The following is a 25,857-nucleotide window of genomic DNA, read 5'->3' as shown; positions in this document are numbered from 1 at the left end:
TATTTTAGATTTCTTTTAGAATTTAATTTTTTATTTTAAATTTTATATATATTTATATATCATAAAGATTTTATGTAGATTGTGTTTTAGATCTATTTTATGTATTTATATTTTTTATTTGAGATTTTATATATCTTTATGTTATATAAATCTTTATATCTTATATATATATATAAGATATATATATATATGATATATATATATGAGATATATATATATATATATCTTTATATACCATAAAGATTTTATATAGATTGTATTTTAGATCTATTTTATGTATTTATATATTTTTATTTTATTTTGGATTTTTTATATCTTTATATATCATATATCTCCACGTTCTTATTCCATTTCCATAACCCCCACAGGGGAAAAATTAAATTTTTTCAGGCTTGGGAATAAGTGAAATGTAGGATTTTGAGACTATTTCCAACCAGCCAGACCCAATAATCCTTGGGGAATAAATCCTGGAGTTGGCTTTGCCTTGGGGGGCTGGGCTGGGTGACCTGGGTGAGCTCAGGAATTCCGAATTTCAGGGATTTTTTGGGATTTTTTTGGGAACTCGCCTGGTCGTTCATGAGCTGATGGCTCAGGGGAGTCCAGGAGCTGAGGCGGAGCCTGGAGCCGGCCGGGAATTTGGGAGCTGCAAACGCCATGGGGGTGCTGGAGTCTCCTTCAGCTGGGGCTGCAAATGGAAAAAAAAGGAAAAAAAATGGAATTTTAATGAGGGATCCAATGGAGCCAAGGTGGGTGTTAGCGCTGTGCCATCCGTTTGTTTTTATGGGAAAAACAGAATTTTAACGAGGAAAAAAATAGAATTTTAATGAGGGATCCAATGGAACGAAGGTGGGTGTTATCGCTGTGATGTTATTGTGGTTTTATGGGAAAAAACAGAATTTTAAAAAGGAAAAAAATGGAATTTTAGCGAGGGATCCAATGGAGCGAAGGTGGGTGTTAGCACTGTGATGTTCTTTTGGTTTTATGGGAAAAAATAGAATTTTAACGAGGAAAAAAAATGGAATTTTAGCGAGGGATCCAATGGAGCAAAGGTGGGTGTCATCACTGTGATGTTCTTTTGGTTTTATGGGAAAAACGGAATTTTAATGAGGAAAAAAATTGAATTTTAATGAGGGATTCAATGGAACAAAGGTGGGTGTCATCACTGTGCCATCCGTTCGTTTTTATGGGAAAAACAGAATTTTAACGAGGAAAAAAATTGAATTTTAATGAGGGATTCAATGGAACGAAGGTGGGTGTTAGCACTGGGATGTTCTTTTGGTTTTATGGGAAAAAATAGAATTTTAACAAGGAAAAAAAAGGGAATTTTAATGAGGGATTCAATGGAGCGAAGGTGGGTGTTATCACTGTGATGTTCTTTTGGTTTTATGGGAAAAATAGAATTTTACAAGGAAAAAAAAGAGAATTTTAATGAGGGATCCAATGGAGCAAAGGTGGGTGTCATCACTGTGCATCCGTTTGTTTTTATGGGAAAAACGGAATTTTAATGAGGAAAAAAATGGAATTTTAATGAGGGATTCAATGGAGCAAAGGTGGGTGTTATCACTGTGATGTTCTATTTGGTTTTATGGGAAAAAATAGAATTTTAACGAGGAAAAAAATGGAATTTTAATGAGGGATCCAATGGAACAAAGGTTGGTGTTAGCACTGTGATGTTCTATTTGGTTTTATGGGAAAAAATAGAATTTTAACAAGGAAAAAAAAGGAATTTTAATGAGGGATTCAATGGAGCGAAGGTGGGTGTTATCACTGTGATGTTCTTTTGGTTTTATGGGAAAAATAGAATTTTACAAGGAAAAAAAAGAGAATTTTAATGAGGGATCCAATGGAGCAAAGGTGGGTGTCATCACTGTGCATCCGTTTGTTTTTATGGGAAAAACGGAATTTTAACGAGAAAAAAAAGGGAATTTTAATGAGGGATTCAATGGAGCGAAGGTGGGTGTTAGCACTGTGATGTTCTTTTGGTTTTATGGGAAAAACCAGAATTTTAACGAGGAAAAAAATGGAATTTTAATGAGGGATCCAATGGAACAAAGATGGGTTTATCACTGTGATGTTCTTTTGGTTTTATGGGAAAAACCAGAATTTTAACGAGGAAAAAAAATGGAATTTTAATGAGGGATCCAGTGGAACAGAGATGGGCATTATACCTGGGCCATTCCTTCATTTTCATGGAAAAAATAGAATTTTAACAAGGAATCCAATGATTCCATAGAGCAAAGATGGACGTTATCCCTTTGCCATTCCTTCATTTTCATGGAAAAATTAGATTTTAACAAGGAATTCAATGGAGCAAAGATGGGCGTTATCCCTGTGCCATTCCTTTGTTTTCATGGAAAAAAAACACCCATAATTTTAATAAAAAATCCAATTATTTCATAGAACAAACATGAAGGTTATCCCTGTGCCATTCCTTCATTTTCGTGGGAAAAAGTAGAATTTTAACAAGGAATTCAATGATTTCATAGAACCAAGATGGGTGTTATCCCTGTGCCATTAATTAGTTTTTATGAAAAGAAATAGAATTTTAACGAGGAATCCAATGATTTCATGGAAGAAATATGAACATTATCCCTTATTATAATTTTAACAAGGAAAAAATTATAATTTTAACAAGGAATTCAATGGAGCAAAGATGGGTGTTATCCCTGTGCCATTCCTTCATTTTCATGGAAAAAAATAGAATTTTAACAAAGAATCCAATGGAACAAAGGTGGGCGTTATCCCTGTGCCATTCCTTCATTTTCATGGAAAAAACCAGAATTTTAACAAGGAATTCAATGATTCCATGGAACAAACATAAACGTTGTCCCTGTGCCATTCCTTCATTTTCATGGAAAAAATCCCATAATTTTAATAAAAAATCCAATGATTTCATAGAACTGACATGAATGTTATCACTGTGCCATTCCTTCATTTGTGTGGAAAAAAAAGAATTATTTTCACAATTAATCCGATGATTCCCTCAAACAATGCCCATTCCATGGACATTATCCCTGTGCCATTCTTTGGTTTTTGTGGGAAAACCAGAATTTTAATGAAAAATCCAATGGAACAAAGGTGGCTGTCATCCCTGTGCCATTCCTTCGTTTTCATGGAAAAAAAATTGAATTTTAACAAGGAATTCAATGATTGCATAGCATTTCACGTGCAATGGTTTCATAGGACATTTTATGGGGTAAGGAAAAATAAAAGATTTTAATGAGGACTCCAGTGAGCCCATAGAACAAAGGTGGGCATTATCCCTGTGCCATTCCTTCATTTTTATGGGAAAAATTAGAATTTTAACAGAGAATCCAATGATTTTGATTTCATGGAAGAAACATGAACACTATCACTGTGCCATTCATTAGTTTTAATGAGAAAAATTTGAATTTTAACAAGAAATTCAATGGAACAAAGATGGGCTTTATCCCTGTGCCATTCCTTCGTTTTCATGGAAAAAACAGAATTTTAACAAGGAATCCAATGATTCCATAGAGCAAAGATGGACGTTATCCCTTTGCCATTCCTTCTTTTTCATGGAAAAAAATATAATTTTAACAAAGAATCCAATGGAACAAAGATGGGCTTTATCCCTGTGCCATTCCTTCATTTTCGTGGAAAAAACAGAATTTTAACAATGAATCCAATGATTTCATGGAACAAACATGAACGTTATCCCTCTGCCATTCCTTCTTTTTCATGGAAAAAAATAGAATTTTAACGAAGAATCCAATGATTTCCTAGCACAGCAATGACACAAAATGGAGAAATAATTTGAAATTCAGGCAGGTGAAGCTTTTTTGGTTTTTGTAGCCTCAATATCCATGAGAATAAAATCCTGGAAGTGCCCAAGAACCGGTGGGAAAGGGATGGAGCAACCTGGGAGAGTGGAAATTGTCCCAGCCAAGCCCAAACCATCCTGGGATTCTGGGCTTTCCCACTGGAACCTCTGTGCACTAATAAATAATTCATAATTAATTCACAATTAAGGTCTTAATCCCACAAGTGTTCATGGTTATTCCTCTGAACAGGTGGAATCGCAATCCCTGGAAGTTTTCCCAAAAAATGCAGATTTGGTTTGGTGGTGACCACGGCTGATGCTTGGATTTGGTGATCCCAAGGGTTTTTTCCAACCTTAACAATTCTGTGATTTTCACAGGAATTTCCACACCAAATAAATCAGATTTTTACCAAAATCTCCAGAAATACGGAGATATCAGACATTTACCAAAATCAGACATTTACCAAAATCTCCCAAAATCTCCCCTTTTTGGGACACCAAATATCAGAATTTTGTCCAGACAAAGCAATTTCTCCATCAATGGAGGAGTGGTTGATGCTTGGATTTGGTGATCCCAAAGGTTTTTTCCAACTTTAACAATTCTGTGATTTTTGGGAATGGGTTCAGCCCTAAATTCTTTTCCAACCCCAAACCATCCTGGGATTCTGGGGTTTCCCACTGGAACCTCTGTGCACTAATAAATAATTCATAATTAATTCACAATTAAGGTCTTAATCACACAAGTGTTCATGATTATTCCTTTGGACAGGTGGAATCGCAATCCCTGGAAGTTTTCCCAAAAAATGCAGATTTGGTTTGGTGGTGACCACGGCTGATGCTTGGATTTGGTGATCCCAAGGGTTTTTTCCAACCTTAACAATTCTGTGATTTTCACAGGAATTTCCACACCAAATAAATCAGATTTTTACCAAAATCTCCAGAAATACGGAGATATCAGACATTTACCAAAATCAGACATTTACCAAAATCTCCAGAAATATGGAGATATCAGACATTTACCAAAATCTCCCAAAATCTCCCCTTTTTGGGACACCAAATATCAGAATTTTGTCCAGACAAAGCAATTTCTCCATCAATGGAGGAGTGGTTGATGGTTGGATTTGGTGATCCCAAAGGTTTTTTCCAACTTTAACAATTCTGTGATTTTTGTGAATGGGTTCAGCCCTAAATTCTTTTCCAACCCCAAACCATCCTGGGATTCTGGGATTTCCCACTGGAACCTCTGTGCACTAATAAATAATTCATAATTAATTCACAATTAAGGTCTTAATCACACAAGTGTTCATGGTTATTCCTTTGAACAGGTGGAATCGCAATCCCTGGAAATTTTCCCCAAAAATGTAAATGTGGTTTGGGGGTGACCATCCTGAGATTCCAGGATTTTCCCACTGGAACCTCTGTGCACTAAATCAATAATTTAAAATTAATTAATCAATTAATTAATATTTAATAACGACCAAAGAATTAATAAATACTCACTTATTTATACTTTGTAATTAATAATAATTAATAAATAAGGAATAATTCATAATTAAGGTCTTAATCACACAAGTGTTCATGGTTATTCCTCTGAACAGGTGGAATCGCAATCCCTGGAAGTTTTCCCCAAAAATGCAGATTTGGTTTGATGGTGACCACGGCTGATGCTTGGATTTGGTGATCCCAAAGGTTTTTGCCAACCTTAACAATTCTGTGATTTTCACAGGAATTTCCACACCAAATAAATCAGATTTTTACCAAAATCTCCAGAAATACGGAGATATCAGACATCTCCCAAAATCAGACATTTACCAAAATCTCCCAAAATCAGACATTTACCAAATCTCCCCTTTTTGGGACACCAAATGTCTGAATTTTGTACAGACAAAACAATTTCTCCATAAATCCCTGCCCAAACATAGAAAAAGGGATTTTTCCCCCTTCATCTTCGATCCTGCAGGATTAATTCCTCAGCTCTCCAATTTCCAGGCTGGGGCCTTCAGCTGCCTGAAAACCAAATATTTTCTTTACCACATTAAAAAAAATTCCATTTCCTGCATAAATTTATTCAGCTTTTTTTTTTTTTTCTCTAAATACCTCAGATCATTTTAAAGCTTCACGGTGGCAGGATGGAAAATGGGATTTTTGGGACAAAAGAGAAGCAAATCCATGAATTAAATCCCATATTGTGTTACAGCCTGTGCTGAACCCCAGCACATCAAAACCCACCCAAAAAATGAGGTTTTGTAGCTACTCTCAGACCTTATTCCTTAGCCAGACAAAATTCAAATTCCTCTCGATTTCAGTGGATTTGTCTTCAAAAATCACTGTGGGATTTGTCTGGGCACATCAATTTTATGTTTAATTTTTCCTTCCTTTCTGAAGTTATTATTTATATACAAATAGAATATAAATATAAATATAAATATAAATATAAATATAAATATAAATATATATGATTATATTATATAGATATAAATATAGATATAGATATATAGATATAAATATAGATATAAATATAGATATAGATATAGATAGAAATATAAATATGAATATGAATATAAATATAAATATAATTTATTATAACCTATAGATATAAATATAGATATAAATATAAATAATATCTATTATGTTTAATATATAATATAATATAATATAATATAATATAATATAATATAATATAATATAATATAATATAATATACATATATATCAAGAAAATATATTTTAAAAACCACAAGCAAACAAACAAAACCAAAAAACCACCTGAAAAATAAGAAAGAAAAAAACCCAGAAAACCACACGCACGCACAAAAGCACCCACGAAAAAACCCCAAAAAACCCAAAAACCAAGCAAACAAAAAAAACCCAATAAAACAAAAACAAAAACAAAAAAAACCCCAAAACCAAAACCAAACAAACGAACAAAATGACAAAAAAACCCTACAAACAATAAAAACCCCAACCCAAAAATACCCCAAAGAAAAATCGGTTGTATTTTCCTCTCTGTGCTCAGGAAATAAATTTATAAAAATAGGAGTTAAATAATAAATAAAGTAAAATATAAACAAATATATATTTATATTTAACTCTATTTATTATTTCTATTTATATTTTATGTAAATATTTTTAATATATTTATATAAAATATGAATAAAAATAAATAAAGTTACATGTAAATAAAGTTAGAAAAATCAGAGATTTTCCCTTTTTTTTGGTTTTTTTGGGGGTTTTTTTTTGTGCTAAAGCTCCTTAAATACCAAATTTCCTCTCCAGTTTTAAAAAGCTGAAGGTTTAAACCGAGGTTTCACACCCACCTCCCTGTGCAAGGGAGTAGGTGGATATTTTGGGCTGGAATTTCTGTTTGGTTTCCCAGCTCAGCTGCCAAAAAAGCCAGAATTGAGCAGGTCCAGGCAGGCCCGTGGTGTTTTCAGGGCCAGCTTTGGCCGTCAGTCACAAACCCCAGGTTCCTGTGCCGGGATTCCGCAGGGATTTGGGATCCTGGGGCTGCAACTGCAAAATTCCCAAAGCAGCTCCCAGGAGTGGGGGCTGTGGAAGGAGGGAGGAGGCGAAAACGGGGCTCAGGATGTGGGAAAAGAATGGGTGGAAAATCGGGATTTGGGAAAAATGGGAAAGTTCAGGATGTGGGAAAAGGCTGGGTGGAAAATCGGGATTTGGGGAAAATGGGAAAGTTCAGGATGTGGGGAAAGTCTGGGTGGAAAATTGGGATTTGGGAAAAATGGGAAAGTTCAGGATCTGGGGAAAGTCTGGGTGGAAAATCAGGATTTGGGGAAAATGGGAAAGTTCAGGATCTGGGGAAAGTCTGAAAGTTCAGGGTCTGGGGAAAATCTGTAAAACTTCAGGATTTGGGAAGAGTCTGTGTGGAAGTTCAGGATTTGGGAAAGTTCTGAAACTGGGATCTGGCAAAAGTCTCTGTGAAACTTCAGGATTTGGGAAAAATGTGTCTGAAAGTTCAGGATCTGGGAAAAGTCTGGAAAACCTCAGGATCTGGGAAAAGTCTCTGTGAAACTTCAGAATTTGGGAAAAGTCTGAAAGTTCAGGATGTGGGGAAAATGTGTCTGAAAGTTCAGGATCTGGGAAAATTCTGTCTGAAAGTTCAGGATTTGGGGAAAATGTGAAACTTCAGGATTTGGGAAAAGCATGGAAACCTCAGGATCTGGGAAAAGTCTGTGTGAAAGTTCAGGATGTGGGGAAAATCTGTAAAACTTCAGGATTTGGGAAGAGTCTGTGTGGAACTTCAGGATTTGGGAAAAATGTGAAACTGGGATCTGGCAAAAGTCTCTGTGAAATTTCAGGATTTGGGAAAAATACGAAACTTCAGGATCTGGGAAAAATGTGTCTGAAACTTCAGGATCTGGGAAAATTCTGTCTGAAACTTCAGGATTTGGGAAAAGTCTGTGAAACTTCAGGATTTGGGAAAAGTGTGTGTGAAAGTTCAGATCTGGGTGAATTCTGTGTGAAAGTTCAGGATTTGGGAAAAATGTGAAATTTCAGGATCTGGGGAAAGTCTGAAAGTTCAGGGTTTGGGGAAAATCTGGAAAACTTCAGGGTTTGGGAAGAGTCTGTGTGGAAGTTCAGGATTTGGGAAAAATGTGAAACTGGGATCTGGCAAAAGTCTCTGTGAAACTTCAGGATTTGGGAAAAATATGAAACTTCAGGATCTGGGGAAAAGTCTGAAAATTCAGGATCTGGGTAAATTGTGTCTGAAACTTCAGGATCCAGGATCTGGGAAAAGTCTGTGAAACTTCAGGGCTTGGGAAAAGTCTGTGGTGTGAAAGATTGGGATCTGGGAAAAGTCTGTGAAAGTTCAGGATCTGGGAAAAATATGGAACTTCAGGGTTTGGGAAAAGTCTGAAAATTGAGGATAGGGGTAAATTGTGTCTGAAACCTCAGGATTTGGGAAAAGCCTCTGGGAAACTTCAGAATTTGGGAAAAGTCTGTGAAAGTTCAGGATCTGGGAAAAGTCTGTGTGAAAGATTGGGATGTGGGAAAAGTCTGATAAAAACTTCAGATCTGGGAAAAGTCTGAAGGTTCAGGATGTGGGGAAAATGTGTCTGAAACTTCAGGATTTGGGAAGAGTCTGTGTGAAAGTTCAGATCTGGGTGAATTCTGTGTGAAAGTTCAGGATTTGGGAAAAATGTGAAACTTCAGGATCTGGGGAAAGTCTGAAAGTTCAGGGTTTGGGGAAAATCTGTAAAACTTCAGGATTTGGGAAGAGTCTGTGTGGAAGTTCAGGATTTGGGAAAGTTCTGAAAGTGGGATCTGGCAAAAGTCTCTGTGAAACTTCAGGATTTGGGAAAAGTCTGAAAATTCAGGGTTTGGGAAAAGTCTGAAAATTGAGGATCTGGGTAAATTGTGTCTGAAACTTCAGGATCTGGGAAAAGCCTCTGTGAAAGTTCAGGATTTGGGAAAAGTCTGTGGAAGTTCAGGATCTGGGAAAAGTCTGTGGTGTGAAAGATTGGGATGTGGGAAAAGTCTGATAAAAACTTCAGATCTGGGAAAAGTCTGAAAGTTCAGAATTTGGGAAAAGTCTGTGTGAAACTTCAGGATTTGGGAATAGTCTGAAACTTCAGGATCTGGGAATAGTCTGCATGGAAAATCAGGATCTGGAAAAAGTCTGACTAAAACTTCAGATCTGGGAAAGGCTGAAAGTTCAGGATGTGGGGAAAATGTTTCTGAAACTTCAGGATTTGGGAAAATTCTGTGTGAAAGTTCAGGATTTGGGAAAAGTCTGTGTGAAACTTCAGGATCTGGGAAGAGTCTGTGTGGAAGTTCAGGATATGGGAAAGTTCTGAAACTGGGATCTGGCAAAAGTCTCTGTGAAATTTCAGGATTTGGGAAAAATGTGCCTGAAAGTTCAGGATCTGGGTAAATTGTGTCTGAAACTTCAGGATCCAGGATCTGGGAAAAGTCTGTGAAAGTTCAGGATTTGGGAAAAATATGAAACTTCAGGGCTTGGGAAAAGTCTTTGTGAAAGATTGGGATGTGGGAAAAGTCTGATAAAAACTTCAGATCTGAGAAAAGTCTGAAGGTTCAGGATGTTGCAAAAGTCTGTGTGAAAGTTCAGGATGTGGGAAAAGTCTGTCTGAAAGTTCAGATCTGGGTGAATTCTGTCTGAAAGTTCAGGATTTGGGAAAAATGTGAAACTTCAGGATTTGGGAAAAGTATGGAAACCTCAGGATCTGGGGAAATTGTGTGTGAAAGTTCAGGATGTGGGGAAAATCTGTAAAACTTCAGGATTTGGGAAGAGTCAGTGTGAAAGTTCAGGATTTGGGAAAGATGTGAAACTGGGATCTGGCAAAAGTCTCTGTGAAACTTCAGGATTTGGGAAAAATACGAAACTTCAGGATTTGGGAAAAGTCTGAAACTACAGGACTTGGGAAAAGTCTGTGAAAGTTCAGGATTTGGGGAACATATGAAACTTCAGGGTTTGGGAAAAGTCTTTGTGAAAGATTGGGATCTGGGAAAAGTCTGATAAAAACTTCAGATCTGGAAAAAGTCTGAAAGTTCAAGATGTGGGGAAAATGTGTCTGAAACTTCAGGATTTGGGAAAATTCTGTCTGAAAGTTCAGATCTGGGGAAAATCTGGGTGAAAGTTCAGGATTTGGGGAAAATGTGAAACTTCAGGATCTGGGAAAAGCATGGAAACCTCAGGATCTGGGTAAATTCTGTGTGAAAGTTCAGGACTTGGGAAAAGTATGGAAACCTCGGGATCTGGGAAAATTCTGTGTGAAACTTCAGGATCTGGGGAAAATCTGTAAAACTTCAGGATTTGGGAAGAGTCTGTGTGGAAGTTCAGGATTTGGGAAAAATGTGAAACTGGGATCTGGCAAAAGTCTCTGTGGAATTTCAGGATTTGGGAAAAATATGAAACTTCAGGATTTGGGAAAAATGTGTCTGAAACTTCAGGATCTGGGAAAATTCTGTCTGAAACTTCAGGATTTGGGAAGCGTCTGTGTGAAAGTTCAGATCTGGGTGAATTCTGTGTGAAAGTTCAGGATTTGGGAAAAATGTGAAAGTTCAGGATCTGGGGAAAGTCTGAAAGTTCAGGGTTTGGGGAAAATCTGTAAAACTTCAGGATTTGGGAAGAGTCTGTGTGGAAGTTCAGGATTTGGGAAAAATGTGAAACTGGGATCTGGCAAAAGTCTCTGTGAAATTTCAGGATTTGGGAAAAATGTGCCTGAAAGTTCAGGATCTGGGTAAAGCCTCTGTGAAACTTCAGAATTTGGGAAAAGTCTGTGGAAGTTCAGGATCTGGGAAAAGTCTGTGGTGTGAAAGATTGGGATGTGGGAAAAGTCTGACAAAAACTTCAGATCTGGGAAAAGTTTGAAACTTCAGGATTTGGGAAAAGTCTGTCTGAAAGTTCAGATCTGGGTAAATTCTCTGTGAAACTTCAGGATCTGGGGAAAGTCTGTCTGAAAGATCAGGATTTGGGAAAAGTCTGAAACTTCACAATATGGGAAAAGTCTGAAACCCCAGGATTTGGGAAAACTCTGTGTGAAACTTCAGGATTTGGGAAAACGTGAAACCTCAGGATCTGGGGAAAGTCTGAGACTTTGGGATGCAGGGAATTCTGTCTGCAAACCCCAGGGTCTGGGAGAGTCTGAGACTTTGGGATGCAGGGAATTCTGTCTGCAAACCCCAGGATCTGGGGAAGTCTGAGACTTTGGGATGCAGGGAATTCTGTCTGCAAACCCCCGGACCTGTGAAAGTCTCCGCGATTCCCTCCGGGCAGCGCGCAGGGGCCGGCCTGGCTCTGTCTCTGTCTGCAGGGCCCAGGGAAGGGCTGGGCTGGCCCAGGGGAAGGTCAGGGTGGATTTTGGGAAAGGTTCTGGCCCAGGAGAAGGTCAGGGTGGATTTTGGGAAAGGTTGGGCTGTTCCAGGGGAAGGTCAGGGTGGATTTTGGGAAAGGTTGGGCTGTTCCAGGGGGAGGTCAGGGTGGATTTTGGGAAAGGTTCTGGCCCAGGGGAAGGTCAGGGTGGATTTTGGGAAAGGTTCTGGCCCAGGGGAAGGTCAGGGTGGATTTTGGGAAAGGTTCTGGCCCAGGGGAAGGTCAGGGTGGATTTTGGGAAAGGTTGGGCTGTTCCAGGGGGAGGTCAGGGTGGATTTTGGGAAAGGTTGGGCTGTTCCAGGGGAGTTCAGGGTGGATTTTGGGAAAGGTTGGGCTGTTCCAGGGAAGGTCAGGGTGGATTTTGGGAAAGGTTGGGCTGTCCCAGGGGAAGGTCAGGGTGGATTTTGGGAAAGGTTCTGGCCCAGAGGGTGCTGGGGCTGGAGCAGCTCCCCAGGGAACGGTGACATTCCCAAAGCTCCAGGACAGCGATCCCAGGGATGCTCAGGGAGGGAATTTCGGGGTGGATTTGATGATCTGGGGGGGTCACCTGGAGCAGTCACATTCCATAATTCCACAATTCCATATTTCCACAATTCCACATTTCCATAATTCCACAATTCCATAATTCCATAATTCCACAATTCCATAATTCTTATAATTCCACAATTCCACAATTCCATAATTCCATAATTCCACAATTCCACAATTCCACCATTCCGTAATTCCACAATTCCACAATTCCACAATTCCACAATTCCATAATTCCACAATTCCACAATTCTATAATTCCACAATTCCACCATTCCGTAATTCCACAATTCCGTAATTCCACAATTCCATACTTCCACAATTCCATAATTCCACAATTCCATACTTCCACAATTCCATATTTCCATAATTCCATAATTCCATAACTCCACAATTCCATAATTCTATAATTCCATAATTCCACAATTCCACAATTCCATAATTCCACAATTCCATAATTCCATAATTCCACAATTCCACAATTCCATATTTCCGTAATTCCACAATTCCACAATTCCACAATTCCATAATTCCCCAATTCCATAATTCCACATTTCCATAATTCCACAATTCCACCATTCCATAATTCTATATTTCCACAATTCCACAATTACATATTTCCATTATTCCATTATTTCCATAATTCCATAATTCCACAATTCCATAGTTCCACAATTCCATAATTCTATAATTCCACAATTCCATAATTCTGTAATTCCACAATTCCATATTTCCATAATTCCACAATTCCACAATTCCATATTTCCACAATTCCACCATTCCATAATTTCATATTTCCACAATTCCACAGCTCCACAATTCCACAATTCCATAATTCCATCATTCCATAATTCTATAATTCCATCATTCTACAATTCCATAATTCCATATTTCCACAATTCCACAATTCCACAATTCTCTAATTCCACAATTCCACAATTCCATAATCCCACAATTCCATAATCCCACAATTCCATAATTCCACAATTCCACAATTCCATAATTCCACAATTCCATATTTCCATAATTCCACAATTCCACAATTCCATATTTCCATAATTCCACAATTCCATAATTCCACAAGGAGGGGAGGTTAACGAAGATCAAGGTATTGAAACACAATGCCCCAAAACAAAACAAAACAAAACAAATTCTATTTTCATTGTAAAAAAAAAAAAAGGAAACGTAGGAGCAGGTGGCAGGTATGGTAAATATAAATAAAAATATAAAACAAAAAAGATTTGGGGGAAAAACCCCAGGTTTTGGGAGTTTGTACAGGGTTAAAAAGAGTAAAATTGCTCAGATCAGGGTCCCTGGGAATGGCTCACAGTTGGGATGGGAGGATCCCAGAAATTTGGATATGAAGGGGACACAAATTTCACAGGGCTGGGGACGGGAACGGTGCCTTGTACAGCAGGAAAATTCCACTGGGAAACCACTGGGAACACCCTCATTGATTGCAGAAAAAGTTGGAATTTGAAAAAAAAGTTGGAATTTGAAAATAAAGTTGGAATTTGAAAATAAAGTTTAAAAAAAGCAGTGAAGAGAGCTCAACAATCCATAATGCTCACATCCCATTAACCAGGAGTGCTGGAATAATTTCCTTTACCTGTGCTAATCTCTGTTAAACCTATAATTCCATAACTCCACAATTCCACAATTCTACAATTCCATCATTCCATAATTCCATATTTCCGCAATTCCACATTTCCACAATTCCATAATTCCACAATTCCACCATTCCATAATTCCACAATTCCATAACTCCACAATTCCACAATTCCATATTTCCATAATTCCACAATTCCACAAGGAGGGGAGGTTAACAAGGATCAAGATATTCAAACACAATGCCCCAAAACAAACAAAAAAATTCTATTTTCATTGTAAAAAAAATAAAAGGAAACGAAGGAGCAGGTGGCAGGTATGGTAAATATAAATAAAAATATAAAACAAAAGAGATTTGGGGGAAAAACCCCAGGTTTTGGGAGTTTGTACAGGGTTAAAAAGAGTAAAATTGCTCAGATCAGGGTCCCTGGGAATGGCTCACAGTTGGGATGGGAGGATCCCAAAATTTGGATTTGAAGGGGACACAAATTTCACAGGGCTGGGGACGGGAACGGTGCCTTGTAACAGCAGGAAAATTCCACTGGGAAACCACTGGGAACACCCCCATTGATTGCAGAAAAAGTTGGAATTTGAAGATAAAGTTGGAATTTGAAGATAAAGTTGGAATTTGAAAATAAAGTTTAAAAAAAGCAGTGAAGAGAGCTCAACAATCCATAATGCTCACATCCCATTAACCAGGAGTGCTGGAATAATTTCCTTTAATTGTGCTAATCTCTGCCAAACCCTGCTCAAAACAGCTCCTGCAGGAGCTTTGGGAACTTTGGGAACTTTGGGAACCATTTCTGGCACAAAACCCCCGTGGAGCAGCAGCAAATCCAAACAGAGACCCAGAGCACCAAGCCTGTCCCCAGGTGCCACCTCCCCGTGGCTTTGGGACATTTCCCTTCCAGGGATGGGGACCCCAGCACTGCCCTGGGCAGCTCTGCCAGTGCTTCACCACCCAAACGTCCAACCTGGCTCAATCTGAGGTCATTTCCTGCAATCTAAACCTCCCCTGGCACAATTTGAGGTAATTTCCCCCAACCTGGCACAATCTGAGGTCATTTCCTGCAACCTGGCACAATCTGAGGTCATTTCCTGCAACCTGAGCCCCCTCTGGCACAATTTGAGGTCATTTCCTGCAATCTAAACCTCCCCTGGCACAATTTGAGGTCATTTCCTGCAATCTAAACCTCCCCTGGCACAATTTGAGGTAATTTCCTCCAATCTAAACCTCCCCTGGCACAATTTGAGGTAATTTCCCCCAACCTGGCACAATTTGAGGTCATTTCCTGCAACCTGAGCCACAATTTGAGGTCATTTCCTCCAGCCTGAGCCTCCCCTGGCACAATCTGAGGTCATTTCCTGCAATCTAAACCTCCCCTGACACAATTTGAGGTCATTTCCTCCAACCTGAGCCTCCCCTGGCACAATCTGAGGTCATTTCCTCCAATCTAAACCTCCCCTGGCACAATTTGAGGTCATTTCCTCCAACCTGGCACAATCTGAGGTCATTTCCTCAACCTGAGCCTCCCCTGGCACAATTTGAGGTCATTTCCTGCAACCTGAGCCACAATTTGAGGTCATTTCCTGCAATCTAAACCTCCCCTGGCACAATCTGAGGTCATTTCCTCCAACCTGAGCCCCCTCTGGCACAATTTGAGGTCATTTCCTCCAACCTGAGCCCCCTCTGGCACAGTTTGAGGTAATTTCCTCCAATCTAAACCTCCCCTGGCACAATTTGAGGTCATTTCCTCCAATCTAAACCCCCTGTGGCACAATTTGAGGTCATTTCCTGCAATCTAAACCTCCCCTGGCACAATTTGAGGTCATTTCCTCCAATCTAAACCTCCCCTGGCACAATTTGAGGCCATTTCCTGCAACCTGAGCCCCCTCTGGCACAGTTTGAGGCCATTCCCTCTGCTCCTGTCCCTGTTCCCTGGGAGCAGAGCCCGACCCCCCTGGCTGTCCCCTCCTGTCAGGAGTTGTGCAGAGCCACAAGGGCCCCCCTGAGCCTCCTTTTCTGCAGGCTGAGCCCCTTTCCCAGCTCCCTCAGCCCCTCCTGGTGCTCCAGCCCCTTCCCCAGCTCTGTTCCCATCCCTGGACACTCTCCAGCCCCTCAATGTCCTTCTTGTCCCCGAGCTGTCCCCAGCACTGGAGGTGCCCCAGCAGTGCCAGCACAGGGGACAGCGCTGCCCTGGCCCTGCTGCCACCCCAGAGCTGGCACAACCGAGGTGCCACCGTCCTCTTGCCCACCCGGGCACCGCCATCCATCGGGATCTGTGAGGACGCAAACATTGGGAGCACCGGTGCTGACATTTCCCACCTTCCTCCCCGCACCCCGAGCCCGTTACCCCCTCCGCCTTCCCGACGGAGTTCGTGCCACCTCCCAGCGCGTTTTCTGTCCCCGCCCCGCCGTGCCACGCTGCGCTTGTCCCCCTGTGACGACAGTGGCACCCCCGGTGTCCCCCGGGGTGTGTCCGCTCATGCCCCACCGCAGCGACACCCGCTCCCCGCGCCCTCCCGGGGTCCCCCCGTGTCCCCCCGTGTCCTCTCACCTTCCTCCTCCCGCCTGCGGACGCCGCCACCTCCTCTTCCTCCTCCCGCCCGTCCGCATCCCGTCGCTATGGCAACCCTGGGGGGGGCGGCGCCAGCCAATCAGCGCCCGCCTCCTTCTCCCGCCCGTCCACATCCCGTCTCCACGGCAACGCCGGGGGGTGCCAGCCAATCAGAGCCCCCCAGCGGGGTTAGAGAGGCCGGGGGTTCCGATCTACCTAGCAACCAGCCCCGCTCGCTCTGATTGGCTGAGCGGAGGCGAGTGGGCGGGGCGAGATGGCGCGGGGGGCGTGGTCCCACGGGGGCGTGACCGGGCGCTGCCGCCGTCGCTGCCGCCGCCGCCACCCGAGGGGCGCGCGCGGGACCGTGAGGGCGGCGGGAGCTGAGCAGGTAACGGGGACCCGGCGGGGACACGAGGGGGGGGACACGGCGGGGCCGCGCCGCCCTCAGGGGCTCGTCCTGCCCGCCCCGGGGACAGGTGGCCGCGGGGCTCGGCTCCCGTGCAGCGGGACGGCCACGCAGCGCTCTGCGGCCGGCAGCGCACCGGGGGATGCCGGTGCTGCGCTGGGCGGGCGGGCGGAGGACGGGGGAGATGCCGGCCCTGAGCGCCGGGAACGGGCCGGATCTGCTTTCCGTGAGGCCGGGGATGCTGGCCCGGGCTCCCTGTGCGGCACGGCGGCCCCGGGGAGGGGATGCGGGAGCCTCACCCGGCACGGCGGCCGCGGGGAGGGGATGCGGGAGCCTCACCCGGCACGGCGGCCCCGGGGAGGGGATGCGGGAGCCTCACCCGGCACGGCGGCCCCGGGGAGGGGATGCGGGGAGCCTCACCCGGCACGGCGGCCCTGGGGAGGGGATGCGGGAGCCTCATCGCCCTTTGCTGAGGGCTCGGGGATGCCAGAGCCTGCTCGGGGGGTGCCGGAGCCTCACTGCCCCTCGTTGAAGGCTCGGGGGGTGCCGGAGCCTCACCGCCCCTCGTTGAGGGCTCGGGGAATGCCGGAGCCTCACCGCTCTTCACTGAGGGCTCGGGGGGTGCCGGTTCCTTACCGCCCTTTGCTGAGGGCTCGGGGGGTGCCGGAGCCTTCACCGCCCTTTTCTGAGGGCTCGGGGGATGCCGGTTCCTCAGTGCCCTCCGCTGAGGGCTCGGGGGGTGCCGGAGCCTCACCGCCCTTTGCTGAGGGCTCGGGGATACCGGAGCCTCACCGCCATTCACTGAGGGCTCGGGAGTGCCGGAGCCTTCACCGCCCTTCGCTGAGGGCTCGGGGGGTGCCGGAGCCTCACCGCCATTCACTGAGGGCTCGGGGGATGCCGGTTCCTCAGTGCCCTCCGCTGAGGGCTTGGGGGTGCCGGAGCCTTCACTTCACCGCCCTTCGCTGAGGGCTCGGGGGTGCCGGAGCCTCACCGCCCCTCACAGGGAGCTCGGGGATGCCGGTTCCGCAGTGCCCTCCGGTGAGGGCTCGGGGGTGCCGGAGCCTTCACCGCCCTTTTCTGAGGGCTTGGGGGATGCCGGAGCCTTCACCGCCCCTCGTTGAGGGCTCGGAGGTACCGGAGCCTCACCGCCATTCACTGAGGGCTCGGGAGTGCCGGAGCCTTCACCGCCCTCCGCTGAGGGCTCGGGGATGCTGGTGCCTCACCGCCCCTCACAGGGAGCTCGGGGATGGCGGTTCCTCAGCGCCCTTTGCTGAGGGCTCGGGAGTGCCGGAGCCTTCACCGCCCTTCGCTGAGGGCTCGGGAGTGCCGGTTCCTCAGCACCCTCCGCTGAGGGCTCGGGAGTGCCGGCTCTGTCCGTACTCTCCCCGGATCCCTCCGGACTCGCCGTGCGGGTGTTCCGGGCCCGGATCCGCCGCGCCTCCGCCATGCGGCAGCGATGGAAGGGAGGGGATGGATGGATGGATGGATGGATGGATGGATGGATGGATGGATGGATGGATGGATGGATGGGTGGATGGATGGATGGATGCCGGTGCCGCCGGTGCTCTTGTTCCTTGTGCCTTTCCTAAGGGATGCTGGCTGGGCCGGCAGCCTGCCTGCTTCCCGTGGAGCTGCAGGATTTCCCTCTGCAGGCCCTTGCCATGGAATGGGAACTGGCAGAGGGAGGTGAGAGAGCTGTCCCTCCATCCCTGCCCAGGGGTGCCAGAGCTGTCCCTCCATCCCTGCCCAGAGGTGCCAGAGCTGTCCCTCCATCCCTGCCCAGCGGTGACAGAGCTGTCCCTCCATCCTTGCCCAGCGGTGACAGAGCTGTCCCTCCATCCCTGCCCTCAGTGCAGGGATTCGATGAGCTTCAAAGTCCCCTCTGACCCAAACCATTCCATGACAGTCATGGGGAAATGGTTGGGTTGTTCCTGCCTTTCCATCCTCCCTCTTTGCTCCTCATTGAAACAGGGGATGTGGGGGATTACGCTGTGGTGCAGGAGTGAACAGCGCTGGAGTTTCCTTCCCACTGAGTCATTCATTAGAATGGAGTTGGGAAAATGATTTATTCTCCTTTTGTGGCTGGGGAAGTGCCATGAATGAGTTCCTCTCCTTTCTCCAGGGTCAGAATTGGGTGGGGAATGGCTGAGAGGACATTTTTCTCTCCTCCAGGAGGAGTCTGGTTTGTTGTTTTATCTCCCCATTTTTCTGGGACAGATAACTTGGAATTAATCCCGTCCTTTCATTCTAAAGCCTGATGAGTTTTTAGCCTGATGAGTTTTTCCTCATTGCTCCCTGAGGGACTCTGAAATTTAGGTTTTTTAAGAAAAACACCTCCTTGTGGGAATCAGCCCTTTCTTTCTCCTTGTGATGATAATTGCCCGTGCACGTCTTAATTAATCCTTTCCACCAAGAATTGGATGGGCTTCTCCTGCTGATAAATAATGCAAGAATCCACAGCCACAGGAACAAACTGCTCCTTTTGCCCGCGTTTCGTTTCCAGCGCTTGCGGTGCGAGGCGAGGCCTCCCCTCCTCTTTTCATCCCCGCTTGCCATCAGAAGCGGTTTGTTTTTCTGGACATCCAAAGAGAAAACCACGGAGCTCTCCCGCGCGGGGGCTGAACGAGGAGGAGTGCACAAACTGGATTTGTGGTGAGGAGCTCTCCTGACACCCAGGGTTGCTCATTGCAGCGCCCGTCTGTCGGCACCGATCCGCGCGCGGATCACCCACGGCTGCCTGCCGCCTCCCGGGGCTCCTTGCGCAATGGATTCCTTCTCTTTCTGCTGCATCTCACCCGGAATTATCTCAGTTGTTCCCAGGGCCAGCTGGTTCGTTTTGATGTGATTTCCCTCCTCCTAAAAATACATTCTTAAGTTTATTCATTATTATCTGAAATATGATTTTTTCCTGCTTTTTGCCTAGTTAAACCTTGTTTTTTTTTTTTTTAAATTTTTCTTTGTGGCTCGTTGAATCTTTGTTTTTGCATGGTTTCTTCAGCTTGGGGAAGGCAGAGGGGAGGTGGATGTGTTTGGATCCCATGCAGCATTCTTGGACTTTTTGCCAAAATTCCACACCCTGACCTGGATTTGCCCAATTTTTGTGGTGCAGCCTTTAAATGGTGTGAGCACAGCTCACCTCAGGTTGTTTCTGAACCCTTTTTTGGGAAGGTTTTTTTACAGATCACTGCTTTGCACCTCAATTACAATCAGCAAAAAAAAGTCCCTTGCTCATCCACTCCACAAGGTGATGTCACTCAGATTGGGAAATAAAATCCTTTGGAGTTAACTGAGGAGAAACAAAAGAAAAATTGTGAATGCAGAGTTCATGGAAATGCCAACAAACTCAAAAAACTTTTATTTTTTGGGGTTTTTTTTTGGGGGGAGGAACTGTTATTAAAATGTTAAACCCAAGGGAATGGATTAGCATGGGAATCACAGACTGGTTTGGGTTGGAAGGGACCATTTATTTCCAATAATTGGATTTTATTTTACCATTTATTTATTTATTTATATATTTATTTCACCATTTATTTCCAATAACTGGATTTTATTTTACCATTTATTCATTTATTTATTTTACCATTTATTTCCAATAACTGGATTTTGCTGCTGGGGAACTTCACAAAACGGAGCAGGAAAATTGGATTTATCTGTGACTCCTGAAGTCCTGCTCAGGAGCTGGGGTGTCCCTGGCAGCTGGGGAAGTTCAGCTCCTCCTTTATTCCCAGAGCTGCCAAATTATTGAAAAGTCAACATGAAAAATGACATTTTTTCATCAGAAGGACACAACTTTACAAGCTCATATCACCTTGAAAAGTCAATCTGAAAAATGACATTTCTTTCATGAGAAGAACACAACTTTTCAAGCTCATATCACCTTGAATAGCCAATGTGAAAAATGACATTTCTTCAATCAGAAAGACACAATGTTCAAGCTCATATCACCCTGAAAATCAATCTGAAAAATTAAATTTTCCATCAGAAGAACACAACTTTCCAAGCTGATATCATCTTGAAAAGTCAACATGAAAAATGACATTTTTTCCATCAGGACACAATTTTTGAAGCTGATATCACCTTGAAAAGTCAATCTGAAAACTTCTGTTTTTTCCATCAGGACACAATTATTCAAGCTCCTCATCTTGAAATATGAAAATATGAAATATTTCAATGGATGAAACATTGAAATATGAAATATTTTCAGTCTGAAAAATGACATTTTTTCAATCAGAAAGACACAACTTTTCAAGCTCATATCACCTTGAAAAGCCAATCTGAGAAATGACATTTCTTAAATCAGGACACAACTTTTCAAGCTCCCATCATCTTGAAAAATCACTATGAAAAATGACATTTTTAAATCAGAAGAACCCAAGTTTCCAAGCTCATTTCACCTTGAAAAGTCAACATGAAAAATGACATTTCTTCCATTAGAAGAACACAACTTTTCAAGCTCATATCACCTTGAAAAGTCAGTGTGAAAAATAACATTTCTTCAATCAGAAGGACACAATGTTCAAGCTCGTATCACCTTGAAAAGTCAATCTGAGAAATTAAATTTTCCATCAGAAGGACACAACTTTTGAGGTTCATATAACTTGAAAATAAATCTGAAAAATGACATTATTTCCATCAGGACACAATTTTCACGCTCATATCATCCTGAAAAGTCAACGTGAAAAATGACATTTTTCAATCAGAAGGACACAATTTTTCAAGCTCATATCACCTTGAAAGTCAATCTGAGAAATGACATTTCTTAAATCAGGACACAACTTTTCAAGTTGATATCATCCTGAAAAGTGAACATAAAAAATGACATTTTTCCATTAGAAGAACACAACTTTTCAAGCTGACATCACATTGAAAAGTCAATCTGAAAAGCGACATTTCTTCAATCAGAAGGACACAATGTTCAAGCTCGTATCACCTTGAAACGTCAATCTGAGAAATTAAATTTTCCATCAGAGGGACACAACTTTTGAAGTTCATATAACTTGAAAATAAATCTGAAAAATGACATTATTTCCATCAGAAGAACACAATTATTCAAGCTCCTCATCTTGAAATACGAAAATATGAAATATTTCAATGTACGAAACATTGAAATATGAAATACTTTCAATATGAAAAATGACATTTTTTCCATCAGAAGGACACAACTTTTCAAGCTCATATCATCTTGAAAATCAATCTGAGAAATTACATTTTTCCATCAGAAAGGCACAACTTTTGAAGGTGATATCACCTTGAAAAGTCAACATGAAAAATGACATTTTCTCCATCAGAAGGACACAACTTTTCAAGCTGATATCATCTTCAAAGTCAATCTGAAAAACGACATTTTTTCATCAGAAGGAAACAACTTTTCAACCTGATATCACCTTGAAAAGTCAATCTGAAAAATGTCATTTTTTTCATCAGAAGGACACAATGTTCAAGCTCATACCACCTTGAAAAGTCAATCTGAAAAATGACATTTTTTCCATCAGGACACAACTTTCAAGCTGGTATCACCTTGAAAAGTCAACGTGAAAAATGACATTTCTTCAATCAGAAGGACACAACTTTTGAAGCTGATACCATCTTGAGAAGTCAATCTGAGAAATGACATTTCCTCCATCAGGACACAACTTCTCAAGGTTGTTTCATCTTGAAAAGTCAATCTGAAAAATGACTTTTTTTCCATCAGAAGGACACAACTTTTGAAGCTGATATCACCTTGAAACGTCAATCTGAAAAATTATATTTTTTCCATCACAAGAACACAATTATTCAAGCTTCTCATCTTGAAATACGAAATATTTCAATGTATGAAACATTTTCAATATGAAAAATGACATTTTTTCCGTCAGAAGGACACAACTTTTTAAGCTCAAATCACCTTGAAAAGCCAATCTGAGAAATGACATTTCTTAAATCAGGACACAACTTTTCAAGCCCCCATCACCTTGAAAAGTCACCATGAAAAATGACATTTTTTCCATTAGAAGAACACAACTTTTCAAGCTCATACCACCTTGAAAAGTCAACATGAAAAATGACATTTTTCCATCAGAAAGACACAACTTTTGAAGATGATACCATCTTGAAAAATCAACATAAAAAATGACATTTCTGCAATCAGAAGGACACAACTTTACAAGCTGATACCATCTTGAGAAGTCAATGTGAAAAATGACATTTTTTAAATCAGAAGAACCCAAGTTTCCAAGCTCATTTCACCTTGAAAAGTCAGTCTGAAAAATGACATTTTTTCCATCAGAAGGACACAACTTTCCAAGCTCATATCACCCTGAAAATCAATCTGAAAAATTAAATTTTTCCATCAGAAGGACACAATTTTCAAGCTCATATCATCTTGAAAAATCAATCTGAAAAATGACATTTTCCCATCAGGACACAACTTTTCTAGCTGATATCATCTTGAAAATCAATCTGAAAAATGACATTTTTTCCATCAGGACACAATTTTCAAGCTCATACCATCTTGAAAAGCCAACATGAAAAATGACATTTCTTGCATGAGAAGAACACAACTTTTCAAGCTCATATCACCTTGAAAAGTCACCATAAAAAATGAATTTTTTTCCATCAGAAGGACCCAACTTTTCAAGTTCATATAATCTTGAAAAGTCAATCGGAAAATTTATATTTTTTCCATCAGAAGAACACAATTATTCAAGCTCCTCATCTTGAAATATGAAAATATAAATATTTCAATGTATGAAACATTGAAATATGAAATATTTTCAATCTGAAAAATGACATTTTTTCCATTAGAAGGACACAACTTTTAAGCTCATATCACCTTGAAAAGTCAACATGAAAAATGACATTTTTTCCATCAGAAGGACACAACTTTCCAAGCTCATATCACCCTGAAAATCAATCTGAAAAATTAAATTTTTCCATCAGAAGGACACAATTTTCAAGCTCATATCATCTTGAAAAATCAATCTGAAAAATGACATTTTTTCCATCAGGACACAATTTTCAAGCTCATATTATCTTGAAAAGTCAACATGAAAAATGACATTTCTTGCATGAGAAGAACACAACTTTTCAAGCTCATACCACCTTGAAAAGTCACCATAAAAAATGAATTTTTTTCCATCAGAAGGACCCAACTTTTCAAGCTGCTTTTTTTTCTTTGTCTCATGGTTTGTTTTTCCTGCCTTTGGAGCTTTTCCTATTTCTATTTTTTCCCTCATTTCAGTCACATCTTCCCCTGTGAAAGCAAAGCTGTCAATAAACTGAATTTAACGTGGTTATTTTAGCAGCTTGGTCTTTTTTTATTCGCCCTCTTTTTGAATATTTGTTTTTAACCAGACTCTGCAAAAAAGGAAAGGGAAAAAAGGAGAAATTTGGGGTTAAAAATGAGGGAAAAAGGGATATTTGGGGTTAGAAATGGAGGGAAAAGAGAAATTTGGGGATAAAAATGGGGTTAGAAATGAGGGAAATGGGCAATTCCTGGAATTAGGAGGAGAAAAAGTCAAAATTCCTGATTTTTAGGCACAAAAAGCCAAAAATTCCCAAGTTTTGGGCATGGAAAATTCCCAATTCCTCAATTTTGGGCAGAAAAAAATCCCAAAATTCCCAAATTCGGTCACAAAAAATCCCAAAATTCCCAAATTTGGTCACAAAAAATCCCAAAATTCCCAAATTTGCACACAAAAAAAAATCCCAAAATTCCAAATTTTGTCACAAAAAAATCCCAAAATTCCCAAATTTGGGCACAAAAAAACCCCAAAATTGCCAAATTTGGGCACAAAAAAAAAATCCCAAAATTCCAAATTTTGTCACAAAAAAACTTCCAAAATTGCCAAATTTGGGCACAACCCCCCCCCCAAATTCCCTAATTTGGGCACAAAAAAAACCCCAAAATTGCCAAATTTGGGCACAAAAAATTCCCAAAATTCCCTAATTTGGGCACAAAAAAACCCCCAAAATTGCCAAATTTGCGCACAAAAAATTCCCAAAATTCCCAAATTTGGGCACAAACCTCCCCAAAATTGCCAAATCTGGGCAGAAAAGCCCCAACATTGCCAAATTTGGGCACAAAAAAAACCCCAAAATTGCCAAATTTGGGCAATTAAACTCTTCCTATCTCTCACTCTGGGCATTTTTTGGGTGTTTTGCTTCCATTTCCATCAAATTTTTCCATTTATTTCCTCCAGAAATGTAAAAAAATCAGGATTAAACTCCTCTTGTAGGAGAACTTGAAGCAGTTGAGGAACTGAGAAGCAAAATATTGGAATATTTTCATTTTTGTGATGTTTTTCTTCCATCTTCCATCCAATTCTTCCATTCAATTCCTCCAGAAATTTAAAAAATCAGGATTAAACCTCACCTTGTAGGAGTTGAGGAAGTGAGAGGTGAAATATCGGAATATTTTCATTTTTGGGGTGTTTTTCTCCCATTTCCATCAATTTTTCCATTCAATTCCTCCAGAGATGTAAAAAAATCAGGATTAAACTCATCTTGTAGGAGAACTTGAAGGAGTTGAGGAAGTGAGGGGTGAAATATTGGAATATTTTCATTTTTGGGTGCTTTTCTTCCATCTTCCATCCAATTTTTCCATTAATTTCCTCCAGAAATGTAAAAAAAATCAGGATTAAACTCCTCTTGTAGGAGAACTTGAAGCAATTGAGGAAGTGAGAGGTGAAATATTGGAATATTTTCATTATTTCAGCTTTCTCAGTGTCTCCTGCCTGTTTTGTGCTCCAGGTTTTCCAGGAAAAAAGCAGGAATGTGGTGGAAATGTCAATATTTCAATATTTCAGTATTTCAATATTTCAGTATTTCAATATTTCAACATTTCAATATTTCAGTATTTCAAAATTTCAGTATTTCAATATTTCAATATTTCAAAATTTCAGTATTTGAATATTTGAATATTTCAGTATTTCAATATTTCAATATTTCAGTATTTCAATATTTCAACATTTCAGTATTTCAATATTTCAACATTTCAGTATTTCAATATTTCAATATTTCAATGTTTCAATGTTTCAATATTTCAGTATTTCAATATTTCAATATTTCACTGTTTCAATATTTCAGTATTTCAATATTTCAATATTTCAATATTTCAGTATTTCAATATTTCAATACTTCAA

At 41.4% G+C, this 25,857-nt stretch overlaps 2 protein-coding genes and 3 long non-coding RNA genes across 10 annotated transcripts in view; 3 read left to right on the top strand and 2 right to left on the bottom strand.

Annotated features, from left to right (window-relative positions):
- FBXO16 (F-box protein 16) overlaps positions 1-16,452 on the bottom strand; it is a 60,728-nt gene extending 44,276 nt beyond the window's left edge. For both annotated transcript variants that reach the window (XM_071448066.1, XM_071448086.1), the window contains exons 1-2: positions 16,330-16,452; positions 567-685 (exon numbers count right to left, since the gene is read on the bottom strand). In XM_071448066.1, coding sequence (XP_071304167.1) covers positions 567-656 — 90 coding nt within the window. In that variant the 5' untranslated portion in view covers positions 657-685; positions 16,330-16,452. The remainder of the gene's footprint in view (positions 1-566; positions 686-16,329) is intronic.
- On the top strand, positions 14,745-15,476 carry LOC139600149 (uncharacterized). Of its 2 annotated transcripts, XR_011682432.1 has the most exons (4): positions 14,745-14,801; positions 14,862-15,055; positions 15,129-15,281; positions 15,354-15,476. It is a non-coding gene; the product is annotated as an uncharacterized lncRNA (long non-coding RNA). The 2 variants fall into 2 exon arrangements; XR_011682431.1 differs by lacking the exon at positions 14,745-14,801 and having other exon boundaries at positions 14,823-15,055.
- Positions 16,453-16,592: 140 nt separating the features above from the next.
- Positions 16,593-25,857, top strand: part of FZD3 (frizzled class receptor 3) — a 78,589-nt gene continuing 69,324 nt past the window's right edge. For all 4 annotated transcript variants that reach the window (XR_011682419.1, XR_011682418.1, XR_011682417.1 and 1 more), the window contains exon 1: positions 16,593-16,717. The gene's annotated coding sequence lies outside the window, so the exon portion shown is untranslated. The remainder of the gene's footprint in view (positions 16,718-25,857) is intronic.
- On the top strand, positions 17,882-24,014 carry LOC139600111 (uncharacterized). The gene is made up of 2 exons (XR_011682414.1): positions 17,882-22,693; positions 22,764-24,014. It is a non-coding gene; the product is annotated as an uncharacterized lncRNA (long non-coding RNA).
- LOC139600105 (uncharacterized) lies at positions 20,530-21,105 on the bottom strand. Its single transcript, XR_011682413.1, has 3 exons — positions 20,996-21,105; positions 20,681-20,812; positions 20,530-20,612 (listed from the first exon to the last, which is right to left on the bottom strand). It is a non-coding gene; the product is annotated as an uncharacterized lncRNA (long non-coding RNA).

The sequence above is a fragment of the Agelaius tricolor genome, unplaced genomic scaffold, assembly GCF_023055355.1.
Source record: "Agelaius tricolor isolate 1412-34295 unplaced genomic scaffold, bAgeTri1.0.p SCAF_1, whole genome shotgun sequence".
Taxonomy (NCBI): Eukaryota; Metazoa; Chordata; class Aves; order Passeriformes; family Icteridae; genus Agelaius; species Agelaius tricolor.
This window is presented reverse-complemented; position numbering and strand designations above follow the sequence as displayed.